Source organism: Pithys albifrons, chromosome 28 (assembly GCF_047495875.1).
Source record: "Pithys albifrons albifrons isolate INPA30051 chromosome 28, PitAlb_v1, whole genome shotgun sequence".
Lineage (NCBI taxonomy): Eukaryota > Metazoa > Chordata > Aves > Passeriformes > Thamnophilidae > Pithys > Pithys albifrons.
Genome location: NC_092485.1, coordinates 1,046,436 through 1,060,974, shown reverse-complemented (window position 1 = coordinate 1,060,974; position 14,539 = coordinate 1,046,436). Strand labels below are relative to the sequence as shown.

At 54.8% G+C, this 14,539-nt stretch overlaps 1 protein-coding gene across 1 annotated transcript; it reads left to right on the top strand.

Moving 5' to 3' along the window:
• The first annotated feature begins 2,024 nt into the window (after window positions 1-2,024).
• On the top strand, window positions 2,025-13,021 carry TNNT2 (troponin T2, cardiac type). The gene is made up of 16 exons (XM_071578520.1): window positions 2,025-2,471; window positions 3,361-3,371; window positions 3,489-3,506; window positions 4,091-4,120; window positions 4,814-4,873; window positions 5,403-5,435; window positions 6,463-6,498; window positions 6,765-6,786; window positions 7,679-7,739; window positions 7,868-7,984; window positions 9,284-9,361; window positions 9,493-9,603; window positions 10,017-10,126; window positions 10,603-10,693; window positions 11,096-11,136; window positions 12,782-13,021. The coding sequence occupies exons 1-16, from the start codon at window positions 2,434-2,436 to the stop codon at window positions 12,828-12,830; spliced, it is 906 nt and encodes a 301-aa protein (XP_071434621.1). The 5' UTR covers window positions 2,025-2,433; the 3' UTR covers window positions 12,831-13,021.
• Window positions 13,022-14,539: the final 1,518 nt, after the last annotated feature.

Below are 14,539 nucleotides of genomic sequence, written 5' to 3'. Positions count from 1 at the left end.
GGAGGATTTCCAAGCTTTAATGGAAAGGTTTGTTTGATTTTGGGCAGATGCTGGATAAATATTTCCTAGGGACACTTTTTTCTTGTGTACCCTCTTGAAAGTCCTGAGTTTGGTGCTGTTCCCTCTGCTCTGTGGAGTTTAGGGATGTATGAGAGAGGAGAGGATTGGAAATATGGGAATAAACTCTCACATGTTTGCACTGTCATGGCCAGGAGGGGCCCTCTACTCCTGTGTTGTGAGAGGACCACATGGAGTCTTGGGTGTTGTGAGAGGACCACATGGAGTCTTGGGTGCTTGGAGGCCACATAAAAGATTTGGCCAAACTTGAGATTTCAGAACCACAATGGGCCCTGGGCAAAGCAGGGCCAGGAATTGATGTCTGAGGGGAAAGGAGAAGGAGGGGATGGTGCTGCAGGGAGTGCTTAGGGCCAAGCCCCAGATGCATCAAAAGAAAGGGAACCGTGAGGAAAGAAGCAGGAGGTGACCCTGAGGCAGAAGGGCCTGAGTTCTGACTTCATGTGTCTCCAAAAGCCCCTTGTGAGTCATTGCTCAGAAGTGAGATCTGACAACCCCTGGAGCTGTGGGTGTGCCCAGACACCCCTCCTGTAATGTCTTTCCCATGCCTGAGGATTCCAACCCTGGAATTCAGCATCTTGAATAAGCAATCCTGAGGCCTGTCCTACCCATCCTGGGTAATAAATGCTCAGCAGATGTAGCCAGGCCCAGTTGTTCCCAGACTCAAGGCAGCAGAAGTGAAGCAGCACTGCCCTGGGAACAGGTGGTTTAGCACATGGAAGTTATTTCTAGAGCTGCCTTGCCTTGTCCTCAGGCATCTCAGCTCTGCTGAGGTCTGGCACGAGCATGAGCAGTGCACAGGCTGGGCAGGGCATGGGGCTGATGCTCTGGGAAGTGATTCTTGCCCTGGACTCTGCCTTGGGGAGGCCACACCTTGAGTGTTGTGTTCAGTTCTGGGCCCCTCAGTTCAGGAAAGAGATTGAGGGGCTGGAGCGGGGCCAGAGAAGAGCAACGAGGCTGGAGAAGGGACTGGAGGTGGCACTGAGTGTCCTCTGAAACACCTCCAGGGACAGAGAATCCACCATGTCTTGATCCAACCCCACTGTGATCACCAGCCCAGGGCACTGAGTGCCAGAGTGATCCCAGTGGGGTTGGATCAAGGGTTGATGATCTCCAAGGTCTCTTCCAACCCAAGTGAGAAGAGCACCAAGGCTGGAGAAGGGACTGGAGCACAAGTGCTGTGGGGAGAGGCTGAGGGAGCTGGGGGTGTTCAGCCTGGAGAAGAGGAGGCTGAGAGGTGACCTCAGCACTGTCTGGAACTGCCTGAAGGGAAGTTCTGGCCAGGTGGGGGTTGGTCTCTTCTCCCAGGCACTCAGCAATAGGACAAGGGGGCATGATGGGCTCAAGCTCTGCCAGGGGAAATTTAACTTGGAGATCAGAAGGAAATTCCTTGCAGAGAGAGTGCTCAGGGATTGGAATGGGCTGCCCAGAGAGGGGGTGGATTCCCCATCCCTGGAGGTTTTTCAGCTGAGCTTGGCTGTGGCACTGAGTGCCATGATCTGGTAAAGGGACTGGAGTTGGACCAAGGGTTGGACTGGATGATCTTGGAGGTCTTTTCCAACCCAATCCATTCTATGATTCTGTGATTCTCTGGGCTGCTCCAGGATGCCCAGGGATGGGGCTGGTCCATGCAGACCTCACAGTTGGGTGAAGGTTAGATGAGGTGGGATGATGAGCAAAGTCCTCCTGACCACAGCTGGGAGTGAGACAAAGTGCTGAGAGCACGAGCATGGTGATTTCTGCAGAGTTTTTTTCCCTGTTGCTAAACCAGACTGTGAATTATCCCTCTTAGCTGATCTCAGGCTCAGGGCCAGTACCAGGAGAGAAATGCTCCTGCTGAGCACAGGTTGCCTCTTCCCAGAGCACTCTCAGGGCTGGGCTGGGATTTCTCCCCGAGCTCTTGTGCTGTGCCTTGTGCAGGGCTGTAAATCTGAGATAAAGATCTGTCCCTGAAAGTTTCGGCTGAGCTAAGAATAGCTAGGAAGCAAAACAAGCTGACCATTCTAATGGGGTGATTTTCCTGCCCCTTGATGAAATCCAGCCCCCTGAGAGGGCTGAGGAGAGGGGAGCTGTGCCCTGGGCTCCTGACAGAGTTATCAGTGTTGTGTGAGGCTGTGTCTCATCTCCTGCCTCCTGTTTGGGGTGAGCTGTGATTCTGGGACAGGAGGGGAGGGGGAGCCTTATCTCTGCTGAGATAACTCTCTCACAGCCCAGCTGGGGACAGCTCCAAGTGCTTTGGGGAGACACAGCATCCCTGTGCCCATGTCCTGGCACTGGAGGACAGGCTGTGCTTGTCCTTATCTCAGCTCTAACCCTCCCTTTTTCCAATGTGCCTTGGCCTGTGTTAGATAACCCGGAATGTCGGACACTGAAGAGGCCACTGAAGAATATGAGCAGTAAGTGGTGTGTTTTTAAACACCTTTTCTTCCTCCTTATTCCCACTTTCCCACAGAGTTTCTGTGTTGCTTAGAGGTGCCATTGGGAGGGCGCTGCCTCTTGTCAGCATGAAACCCCCCAGCCTGTGCCCACCTGCAGTGCCAGACCCCCAGCAAGGGGGAGTTTTGGGTTAGGGACTGTGCCCACACACACAGATGGGACAAGGGATGGTTTCTACACTAAAAATGCTGCAGTGTAAATCAGGGAGACAGAGCTGGGAAAACCTGATGCCACCAGTCTGTTGCTGATGGGGTCCTGCTGCCACACCCTCCCCAGGGCCCAAATTTGAGAGCAGCTTTAGCTGGTGAGGGTTCCTGGGCCATGAGGGACATCCTGGAGAGATGGGGCTCAACATCTGCACCACACACGTACAGGGATCAGTGTGAACACAGCTCCTACTTCTCATCTACCACAGAAAAAGCAGATCTGAATCCTTATTGTGTGTTTCAATGCCATGACAAACTCACATGTGTCAGCAATGGGCACACCTGGGCACAGGCTGTGCATCCCCCCCCCAAGGTCAGGGAAGGACACTGGGGCAAAAGTGGGATGAGAGATGCCCATTTCTGGGATGACAGGCCACGGTCACTCAATCTTCTCAAGCTGCAAACTGGTGGTGTGCACTGACCACTGTCAAAGTGTCACTCAAGCCCTTCTACTGCTGCTGTTCACAGCCTGCAGGGTGACCTCAGTCTTGTCCCTGTCCCCACTGCCCCCTTACAGCCACCCACACAACGGTGCTGTGAGAAAGGAGAGACATCCTTGAGGAAAATCCAAATTCCCCTCCTGATGGACACACAGGTCACAGCAGCTCAGTGTAACTGCAGATATTTGTGTTGTGCTTTTCAGGGAGCAGGAAGGTAAGAGGACATGGGGCACCTGCAGCCACCCTGAGGCCAAAAAATGATCACAGCAACTTCAATAATCTGCATCTTCTTTCCCTTCTCTCTCTCCTGTGCCACGTGGGCTCTGTGAAGAGGAGTATGTGGAAGAAGGTAAGTGTTTACCTGCAAGGGCCAAGAGACAAGTGCTGTGGGTTCTGTGGTTTGCCTGGGGGGCTGTGGGGGCTAATTCCTTGGGTGCAGTGGGCAAATCTTGTCCAGGAAAGGCAGATGGAACCATGTTAAAGATTTCTTCACCTGAAACATTGGTAGGATCAAAACCAGACTGAATTTCCCCAGAATCTCTTTTGTCAAGAGTGATCCCTTAACTCAAAGCAGGGGTGGAAATGCTGGACAGGGGTTCTGGCTGAGCCCAATAACCCAGTGGGAGCTGGAACTGTGTGTAAGTGATGCTGAAGCACAGACCTCCATCTGCCTCAGCCTGGTGTACAGAATGCTCTGGGGCACAGCTGGGCTGGGCTTTTGGGCTGGGCTGGGCTGGGCTGGGCTCTGCTGAGCCTCTTGCTGCCTCAGGCACTGCCAGGCACAGCAGAACACGCTGAGTGTTAAAAGCAAAGAGAGGCACAAAGGGCAAAGCACTGAGGTGTTTGAGTCCTTGTCTCATGCACACCAAAGCTCCACAGCTTCATGGATCCAACTAACTCTGAGCTTCTTCCTTTCCCTCCTCCCTGGCCCAGAAGAGGAAGAATGGATAGAGGAAGAGGACGGTAGTTATTGCCCTTTTCTTATTTCATCTCTCCACTGCTGCTGTCAATGTGTCTTTTGCCTCTCCCTGGTTGGGAAATGGTTTTCTTTCATTCTTCCACTTCTCTCTCTTGCTCCTTGCACTCCTCTCTCTGTGTCGTGAGTGGATCTGCTCCTGTGTCCGTGGTTTCTCTCTTACACCTTCCAACTGAATGCACCCGTGGTTTGTTATCTTTACTATCTTCTTTTTCTTCCCCCCTGTCTTGGTGTGGGACCACAAGTCTTCTCAGGACCTGCGGGGCCCCAGCACAGCTCTGACTCCAAAGGAAGACTCTTGTGGGGACGCTGCTCCCTCCAGTGGAAAAATGCTCCAACAGTGTCACAAATAAGATTGGGAAGGTGCTGAAGGCACGTTCTCCAGTCACAGCCACTCACCCTTCCTGGGGTGTAAGGAGGGAATGAGGGACAAGCCAAGACGTGGCTATACAGCCTTTAATTTCATTGATTTTATTTTATTTTTTCCCTTCCTGAGCACGGAGCAGCCCTTGGGTAAAGGTCAGAGCAAAGCCCTTTGCTTTCTTAGCTGCTGTTTCTCTCTCCTGTGGTTGTGCCTCCCCTGCTGTCTCTCTCAGTCAGCTCCGTCCTGCCCAAGTGCCAGGATCTGTTGGGATCCAGCTGGAATGGCCCTGGGCCTCACACTGCCCCTTATCCCACAGGTCAGGAGGAACAGGTAGAGGAGGCAGAGGAGGAGGAGACCAATGAAACCAAGGCAGAAGGTGAGTGGTGGCTTTGCTGATGAGCTCCCATGGCTTGACTGGAACCCCACTCTGCCCCAGTGGGGTGCCAGGTGGGGTCTGGGGTGTCTCAGCATGGTCTGTGACAGGGGCCAATGGCCCAGAGGGGCAGCTCCCCCCCAGATCTGTGGTGTCCACTAAAACTGAGATGCCCTTTCCAGATCTGCCTTGGCCCTGCAAGCACGAGGATGTTTGTCCTTCCTGTTGGTTGCTGATGGGTTTGAGTTCAGCCCTCTGAAACAATGTCCAAAATGAGTCAAGCCTGTTCCATCCAGGGGTCCCACAGCCTTGGGGTTGGGGGAGGTCCAGAACTGGGGTCATGCTCTGATGTGTGTCACCACCTAAAGAGCACTGGAGTTCATGAGATGGCTTTGGAGCAGAGGGGTGGCCTGATGTGTGACCCCACAGCTGTCACAGCTGGTGGGGTGGGCTCAGATCCCACCCAAGTTTGGGTGTGGGGACTCCCCTGTGGTTGCCCTAATTCATATTCTCCCCATTGCTTTTGAAACAGAACAAGAAGATGAAACGAAGGCATCAGGAGAAGGTAAAGGAGGAGCAGAGGAGGGATGAGTTGGCCATTTCAGTCCTGATTTCAGTCACCCTGAGCCTTTGGAATGGGTTTTTGGTGTTGAATTTATTTGCTGCTGAAGGTTGACAATCTGCAGTAAATGGGGCACAGCTGCCCTGGCAGGGCAGGGGGGTAGCAGGAGGACTGACTTTGTGCTGCCCAGAGAAAAATTCACCCATAACAGAGGAGGAAATGGTGGCTCTGCTGCTCCCCCAGCATGAGCTCTTGCAAAACTTGTCTGGGTTTCTGCTTGAGAGGACCTTGGCCTCTCCTGGTCTGTCTGTGAATGGGGTTTGTCTGTCAGGGACCTACTGCTCTCTCCCAGTTCATCCTGGAGGGATGGAGCTGAGGTTTGCAGTGGGGACAGGCATGGGACAGAGGGGAACAGCCTGGATGAGCCACCCCACAGAGTCCAGGGCAGGGTGCACGACAGGGCTGGCCACTGGGACACAAAGGATCATTTATGTTTGGTTTGTTCAGCCTGGAGGAGACTGAGGTCAGACCTCAGTGGGTTTTCAACATCCTCACAAGGGGCAGGGGAGGGGCAGGTACCAACCTCCTCACTCTCATGAGCAGTGACAGGACTCGAGGGAGCAGCTGGAGCTGAGTTGGGGGATGTTTAGATTGGATACCAGGAAAAGGTTTTATCTCTAGAGGGTGGTGGGCACTGACCAGGCTCCCCAGGGCAGTTCTGGGTTGGATCTCAGGGAAAGGTTCTTCCCCCAGAGGGTGGTGGGCACTGACCAGGCTCCCCAGGGCAGTTCTGGGTTGGATCTCAGGGAAAGGTTCTTCCCCCAGAGGGTGGTGGGCACTGACCAGGCTCCCCAGGGCAGTGGGCACAGCCCCAAGGCTGCCAGAGCTCCAGGAGCATTTGGACAACACTCCAAGGCACATGGTGGGACTGTTGGGGTGTCTGTGCAGGGTCAGGAGTTGGACTCAATGATCCTTGTGGGTCTCTTCCAACTCAGCAGATTCTGTGATTCTGTGACTTTGTTGTCCCCAGGTGGAGAAGGGGATCGAGATCAGGAGCCTGGGGAAGGTGAAGTATCACCCTCAGTCCTTACACGTGTGTGAGGAGGTACCAAACACTGCTCTGCCCAGCCAGGGGCATCAGTGTGTGATGGGGTCTTGGCACACACCTGGGCACCTCATTGCTGCAGGATGATCCCCAACACAGCCTGTGCTGCTGGGAGAGAGGGGGAGCTCAGCTCAGGGTGGTGGGTTTGGGTCAAGCTGTGAAAGGAAATGCCTCTGTCACAATGACCTTTCTGTCTTTCTGTCCTGCTCCTTCCTGGGCACCTGCAGGGGAATCGAAGCCAAAACCCAAGTAAGTGTTGGAGTGTTTTCTCTGGGGCAAGGTCTGAGTTGGGAGCTGTGCCAGGGAAGAGGTTCCATGTGATGGGCTTAACACCCTGATCCACAAAGGGCATGGGACAACAAGGTCTCCAGAGCATGAAAACAGGGTGGGACTGGGGCATGGAGAGACACGGGGGAGGAACAGACAGGTAAACACAGAGCATGAGGGAGATCCTGAGAATGAGGTCCTTAGGCAGTTTTGAAACATTTCCTGTGCTCCTTGGGAGAAGCTCAGCTGCTGGAAAAAGTCTGTACACCCCAGCCTGGGATGCAGAGCCCATGGCACATCTGCAGTGTGCTCCTGGCCATGGCATGAGTGCCAGCATTCCAGGGACAGAGCACCTGCCTGAAGGAGCAGGGCTGTGAGCCACTGCCAGGAGCCTGTGGGTCCTCATGGACCCCGGAATGCTGTGGTGTGGGAGGCAGATCTGCTCTCAGCCATCATCTCCTCATCCCTTTGTGTCTCTGCTGAGCATCTCCTGCCCTCCCTCAAGCCCACAGAGGATGAGGATGGTCTGCAGCTCCCTGTGCCAGCTCACACTGGAGCACACACATGGTTTCTCTGTGCCCTTTTGGGTGAGCAGGGGGTTGGCTGCCAGCCCCAGGGTGCTGGCAAAGCGTCATAGCCAAGTTGTCTGAAGCTTTGCAGAGTTATGCCAGCCATGTGGACACCTTGGAGCACTTCCCAGGAATGCCACAGGCCTTCCTCGGGGACTGTCCAGCTGGCAACCCCCAGCAAGGAGGATTATTGCCTGTCCTGCAGCTGTGCCCACTCTCCATCCCTGGGGACTGTAAGGCTCGGGGAGGAGGGCTGGGTGGACATGCTGCAGGGCCCCCATCCTCCTGTTCACCTTCCACTGCAGGGTCTTCATGCCAAACCTGGTGCCTCCCAAAATCCCAGATGGAGAGAGACTGGATTTTGATGTGAGTTGTGCCCTCAGTTCCCATTCCCACAAGGAGATCCCCTCATGTTGCTCCCCCCTGAGTGCCCAGCAACTCCACAGCTCCTGGGGGCTCCACTCCTGGAGTGTTCCTGTTTCTCTCCTGTGCAGGACATTCACCGCAAGCGAATGGAGAAGGACCTGAACGAACTGCAGGCCCTCATCGAAGCCCACTTTGAGAGCAGGAAGAAGGAGGAAGAGGAGCTCCTGTCCCTCAAGGACAGGATTGTACGTTTCTGCCTCTATCTCTACTGCCACCCCTCCCCTGTGGGCATGCAGCCACCATCCCTTCCTCACAGTCCTGGCACCAAGACCTGGGACATCCCATGTCCATGCAGGAAAGAGCCTGAAGTTTGAACCAGATTTTGTACCATAGAATCTCCTCAGCTGGAAGAGACCCACAATGACTATCAAAGTCAAACTTCTGGCCCTGCACAGGATACCCCAACAATTCCGTGCTGTCCCTGAGAGTGTTGTCCAAACCCTCCTGTAGCTCTGGCAGTCTTGGGACTGTGCCCACTGCCCTGGGGAGCCTGGTCAGTGCCCACCACCCTCTGGGGGAAGAACCTTTTCCTGAGATCCAACCTAACCCTGCCCTGACACAGCTCCAGCTGTTCCCTCATTTCTCTCCCTGGGAAGCATTAGGGTTGGGATGAGGCCACACCTTGAGTGTTGTGTTCAGTTCTGGGCCCCTCAGCTCAGAAAGGATATTGAGGTGCTGGAGCGAGTCCAGAGAAGAGCAACGAGGCTGGAGAAGGGACTGGATGTGGCACTGAGTGTCCTCTGAAACACCTCCAGGGACAGAGAATCCACCACATCTTGATCCAACCCCACTGTGATCACCAGCCCAGGGCACTCAGTGCCAGAGTGATCCCAGTGGGGTTGGATCAAGGGTTGGACTTGATGATCTCAGAGGTCTCTTCCAATCCAACTGAGAAGAGAAGAGCAACGAGGCTGGAGAAGGGACTGGAGCACAAGTGCTGTGGGGAGAAGCTGAGGGAGCTGGGGGTGTTCAGCCTGGAGAAGAGGAGGCTCAGAGGTGACCTCAGCACTGTCTGGAACTGCCTGAAGGGAAGTTCTGGCCAGGTGGGGGTTGGTCTCTTCTCCCAGGCACTCAGCAATAGGACAAGGGGGCACGATGGGCTCAAGCTCTGCCAGGGGAAATTGAAGTTGGAGATCAGGTAGAAATTCTTTGCAGAGAGAGTGCTCAGGGATTGGAATGGGCTGCCCAGAGAGGGGGTGGATTCCCCATCCCTGGAGGTTTTCCAGCTGAGCTTGGCTGTGGCACTGAGTGCCATGATCTGGTAAAGGGACTGGAGTTGGACCAAGGTTGGACTTGATGATCTGGGAGGTCTTTTCCAATCCAATCCATTCTATGATTCTATTCTATGATTCTATGAAGCCCCTGGTCTGGCTACTGTGATGCTGTGGTGGCTAATGGACCTCCCTCTTGGTCACTGTCCACTTGGGACAGAGGGGATGCAGATTCCCCAGGGGTGTCCAAACCAACGTCCTCTCCCTCTGCAGGAAAAGCGACGAGCGGAGAGGGCGGAGCAGCAGCGGATTCGCAGCGAGAGGGAGAAGGAGCGCCAGGCCCGGATGGCCGTGAGTGTCCCTTGGGAATGGGGGGCTCAGGGTGGGCTTGGGGGGCCTGGGAGCATGAGCTGTGTGTTGGGAGCAGGACAGTCCATGAAGTGCCCCTTCATCCACTCCTGCCTCACTTCTGACCCTGGCAGGAAGAAAGAGCTCGCAAAGAGGAAGAGGAGGCTCGAAAGAGGGCTGAGGAGGAGGAGAGGAAGAAGAAAGCCCTCTCCAACATGCTGCATTTTGGAGGCTACATGCAGAAGGTGTGATCCTACCCCAGGTGCTTCCAGTGATGCTGCTGGTGCCCCTGGGAAGGGCTTGACCATGGGGTGACCTCACCCCCGTGTTGGTAGACTGTGGTTTCTTAAAGCAGAAAGTCGGGTCACCGTTTTTGGGTCACAGCAGAGGTTATAGGGCCAAAGTGAGGTTAGAGCTGTTGGGAGCTCAGAGCTGTTGGGAGCTCAGCTCTGCTGGGCAGGGCAGCTCCAGCCTTGCCTTGGGAACAAGGACAGGGATGGGGATAAGGGTATTTGTCCACTATTGCCAAAATTTCCTCAAAGACCTCATGTGTTTCTGGAGTCCCAAAAGCTGAGATTGTTGAGGGGAGAACTTTGGATAGGGTAGAGCAAAGGTTGGGCAGATTTCCTTCCCTCCAATGAACTGATGGTTTCCTCAGTCAGAGAAAAAGGGTGGGAAGAAGCAAACAGAGCGAGAGAAGAAGAAGAAGATCCTCAGTGAACGGCGGAAGCCCCTGAACATCGACCACCTCAGTGAAGACAAGCTGAGGTGAGCACAGGCTGCAGGAGGGATGTCCAGGGCAGGAGCTCTGGGTTGGGTCCCACCTCCTGGGGCAGGATCCTGCTCTGAGCAGGGATGTCTGGAGCAGGATCCTGGGCTGGGGAGAGATCCCTGGGGCTTGCAGTCCAGACAAGAGGGTGATGGCACAGCTGGAGATGGGCTGTGATACCTCACTGGGGACATGGCTCTGCTGGGCCACCCATGCAGGCTGTGGCTGATGGCACCAGCCATCAGAGGGAGCCAGGCCCACACACATGGGACATGCATGTCCTCATACACACTGACCTCCATGGTGGCTCTGGTCCACTTGTAGGACTGGCATCACCACCTGGTCACACATTCCTGTCTGGACAAGGAGCCTCCAGAGCAGGCGAGGTGTTGGCATCACTGCCCCAAACCCTGCACTGAGCTCCCTCAGAGCCACATCCTTTTCCTGCACTGTCACCAGGTGGCTCTTCCCACAGGGAGAAGGCCAAGGAGCTATGGCAAAACATCCGTGACCTGGAGGCTGAGAAGTTTGACCTGCAGGAAAAGTTCAAGCGGCAGAAATACGAGGTGAGCCACCAGGGCCTCTGTGAGAGGTTCACCCTCCATGTTCCTGCTGTTCCTTCTGCTCCCTCTCCAGGAGTTGAGGTGGGTTATCCCACTGACCTTCCAGCTCCTGGGGACATCTGCTTGGCACTGAAACAGGCACTGCACAGCACAGCCCTGTTCAAGGCCAGGTTGGACAGGGCTTGGAGCAACCTGGTCTAGTGGAAGGTGTCCCTACCGTGAGAGGGGGTGGAACTGGTTGAGCTTTAAGGCCCCTTCCAACCCAAACTATTCTGGGATTCTAAACCCCACACAAGAACAGCTGGGAAAAAGAAAGCAGTGATGCATCTTCACCCTGACCCTCATCCCCATCCAGGCATGGCCATTTTGCCAGACCTCACCATCCACCTGCATTTTTTCTTGCAGATCAATGTCCTCCGAAACCGTGTCAGTGACCACCAGAAAGTGTAAGTCCCTGGGCAGGCTGCACATCCTTCCTCAACATCTGCTGTCCTTCCAGCTCCAGCTTCCTGCTGTCCTGGCCCCAGTTCCCTCCCTCTGTATCTTATCACCCTCACTGAGCCACCTCCTCTCCTTCCCACTCCTGCCTCTGGTCCCACTGGTGCCTGGTGTTCACAAACCTGCAGGTCTGACCCAAAGACTTTGGTCCCTGCTCTTCTGCTCCCACTGACAGGTCTCCATGGCCTCCCACCACCACACCAGCTTCCCCCTGCCCCAGAGGCTTTGGCTGGGCATGGGCTGCAGGGAGACCCCACCTCTGCATGGGGACCTTTGTGTCCTGTGAGGTCTTTCCAGCTTCCAGCCACTCCCATCCCTGCAGGGGCTCTGCCCAGCATCCCAGGAAAGTGCTGGAGATCCCAGCTTGTCCAGGAGGGAAAATCCCATGGGCTGTGGGAGTTGTGCAGCCCCACAGGGGGAGAGGAGCCTGACTCCACATGCCCTGCACATGACTGGGGAACCCTTCACAGGAGGGTGGAGGAGGGTGTTTGCCTTCTGAGGAGCACCATGCTGCTCTCACATCCCCACCCCACCCTGCCACTCACATGGGAGATGCCCAGCTCCCCCTGTGCCAGGAGCACCATCTCCCACCCACTCCCACCAACTCTCTCTTCTCTTCTCTTCTCTTCTCTTCTCTTCTCTTCTCTTCTCTTCTCTTCTCTTCTCTTCTCTTCTCTTCTCTTCTCTTCTCTTCTCTTCTCTTCTCTTCTCTTCTCTTCTCTTCTCTTCTCTTCTCTTCTCTTCTCTTCTCTTTCTCTTCTCTTCTCTTTCTCTTCTCTTCTCTTCTCTTCTCTTCTCTTCTCTTCTCTTCTCTTCTTTCTCTTCTCTTCTCTTCTCTTCTCTTCTCTTCTCTTCTCTTCTCTTCTCTTCTCTTCTCTTCTCTCTTCTCTTCTCTTCTCTTCTCTTCTCTTCTCTTCTCTTCTCTTCTCTTCTCTTCTCTTCTCTTTCTCTTCTCTTCTCTTCTCTCTTCTCTTCTCTTCTCTTCTCTTCTCTTCTCTTCTCTTCTCTTCTCTCCTCCCCAACATGGCCTGTTCCTGCAGCAAAGGGTGAGTACAGAGGTTTCCAAGTGCTGTGTGTCTCCCACTGTGTGTGTGCTGCATGGACACTGGGACAGCAGGGCAGCAGCAGGGCTGAGGCACCAGGCAATGCCAAGGATTGGCAGCCAAAGCCAGAAATGCCCTTTGCTGTCCACCTGAACCTTCCCCTCCTCCTCTCTGCCAACCCTTGCCCAAAGCAGTGCCTGTTCCCCCTATGTTGGTAAAGGAGAGTGACGTGGTGGGTCCTGATGGACCCTGCAGCTGTTTTTATCCCTCTGCAGCCAGAGATCCAGCTCACCAGTTCTTCTCAAAAGGGTTCTTGGTGAGGAGAAAATTGGGAAGGGAATTGGGTGTCCTTAGAAATGCCTGGCAAATGCATGAGCTTGTTCACACAGAGTCCCAAAACACTCTGAGTCAGGTTCAAAGCTTTTACCTGGGGCTGTTGAAGACCTTCATCCCACAGGGCAGTGAACATCAAGCAGAGACATCTCCCTACCCACCTCACCCCTCCTTTCATGGTCACCTTTTTGCATATGCCTTTCTGCTTCCCTTCCAGGTCCAAGGGTGCCCGTGGGAAGACCATGGTGGGCGGCAGGTGGAAGTAGATGATTCCAGAGGCACAGGAGGCTGAGCCACAGAGAGGTGCCCGTGGGCTGCCCTGCATGCCCACCCACCCTTCCCCTGCACGAGGCCCTGGTGGTGGGCAGAGGGCAGGCTGGGGAGGGCAGATGCTTCACAAGGTGCCGTTTCCCATCTCCACACCCCCAGCTGGTGTTGTGTCTGTAAATAAAGAGAGTGATGAGGGGGTGTGGGTGTTGTCTCCATCCTGAAGCTCTGAGTCCAGAGGGAACAGGCACAGGATGGTCTCAGCAGAGCTCAGCAGAACCAGCACCACTGCTCCAACCACCCAGGACCTCCTGAATAACATTGTCACAGAATCACAGGGTATTCTGAGTTGAAAGGGACCCACAAGGATCATCAAGTCCAACTCTTAAGTGACTGGCCCATCAAACTGACAATTCTGGTGTAATTTGTGGGTCCCATGTTGCAACCACCTGAGCTCATCCTGTCCTTGTGCTTCACAACATCTCACACCTCCAGTCCTTGGGAGGTTTTGTGACAGACCTCCATGATCTGACCTGCTTTTCCTGCTGCACTTTGGGCCAATCCTTGTTATGGCCACTTCAGTTCTGCCTTTGCTGTGCCAGAGCCCCCTGTGCTCCTCTCTGATCAGGACCCCTTGTGGGGGCACTGCTTCCAAGTCTCCTGGTCCATGGAATAATCACAAAGTCACCTTCTAGACCATTTTTATTCCTATTTCCACTCCCTGTTAAAGGGCCCACACAGACTGAGTTTGCCTCCTCTGCCTGTTTCTGACAACATGCAATGAAACCTTGAGATAAGCTGGTGTGGAGAGGCCACTTGTCTGTGCCTTAGGGGTGCAGATCTCTTCCATCTGGCTGTGGGCATCTCTGTGGCACCTTCACACATGCAGTGCCCACAGGGGGACATGAGCTGCATAGCCCCAAGCATTCCTGGTGGACCTGGATCTGGGACTGGCAGCCAGCTGGAGACACCAGCCTTGCCTGCCCCTTTCCCAGGGCAAGCATCCCATGCTGTTGATAAACAGCATCCATGGAGCATTTCCCAGAGCAGTGAGGAAGGGAGGGATGCTCAGGGTGGTGAATCTTCAAAGGTTTCTTGTCCCTTGGCAAGATATTTTTTTCCCCTTGGCAAGATATTTTGTCTCCCCCCACTTGCTGGGGCCCCCAGTCCCTCCTGTCCCCTCCCTGCAGTTGTAGGGGTGTCCTGAAGGTTTCTGCCTGGAGCTCCTGTTGGATGATGATTTATTTTGCCCATTTCAACACACACTGTCAGGTTTTGGGGAACAAAACTTTGGGAAGCCTCAGACTCGCTGAGGCAACAAGAGGAGGGCAACCAGCTCCCTACCCCCCCATGCCTCAGAAATGAGCTGTGGAGGGTTGAATCTGACCCCTTAGTGGGGCAAAAGGGCAGAGCTGGGGAGGGTGGCAGAGCTGGGGAGGGTGGCACAGCTTGGGAGGGTGACACAGCTGGGGAGGATGACAGTGCTGGGGAGGGTGGCAGAGCTGGGGAGGGTGGCAGAGCTGGGGAGGGTGGCACAGCTTGGGAGGGTGACACAGCTGGGGAGGATGGCAGTGCTGGGGAGGGTGGCAGAGCTGGGGAGGGTGGCAGAGCTGGGGAGGGTGACACAGCTGGGGATGGTGATAGAGCTGGAGAGGGTGGCAGAGCCTGGGGAGGGTGGCACAGCTGGGGAGGATGACAGTACTGGGGA

What these genes read in the sequence shown, in the direction of transcription:
- TNNT2 (XM_071578520.1), top strand. Translation starts at nt 2,434, where the DNA reads ATGTCGGACACTGAAGAGGCCACTGAAGAATATGAGCA. An exon ending in GAGAGAGACTGGATTTTGAT is followed by an intron (nt 7,740 to 7,867) that starts GTGAGTTGTGCC and finishes TCTCCTGTGCAG; the next exon opens with GACATTCACCGCAAGCGAAT. An exon ending in TGTCCCTCAAGGACAGGATT is followed by an intron (nt 7,985 to 9,283) that starts GTACGTTTCTGC and finishes CTCCCTCTGCAG; the next exon opens with GAAAAGCGACGAGCGGAGAG.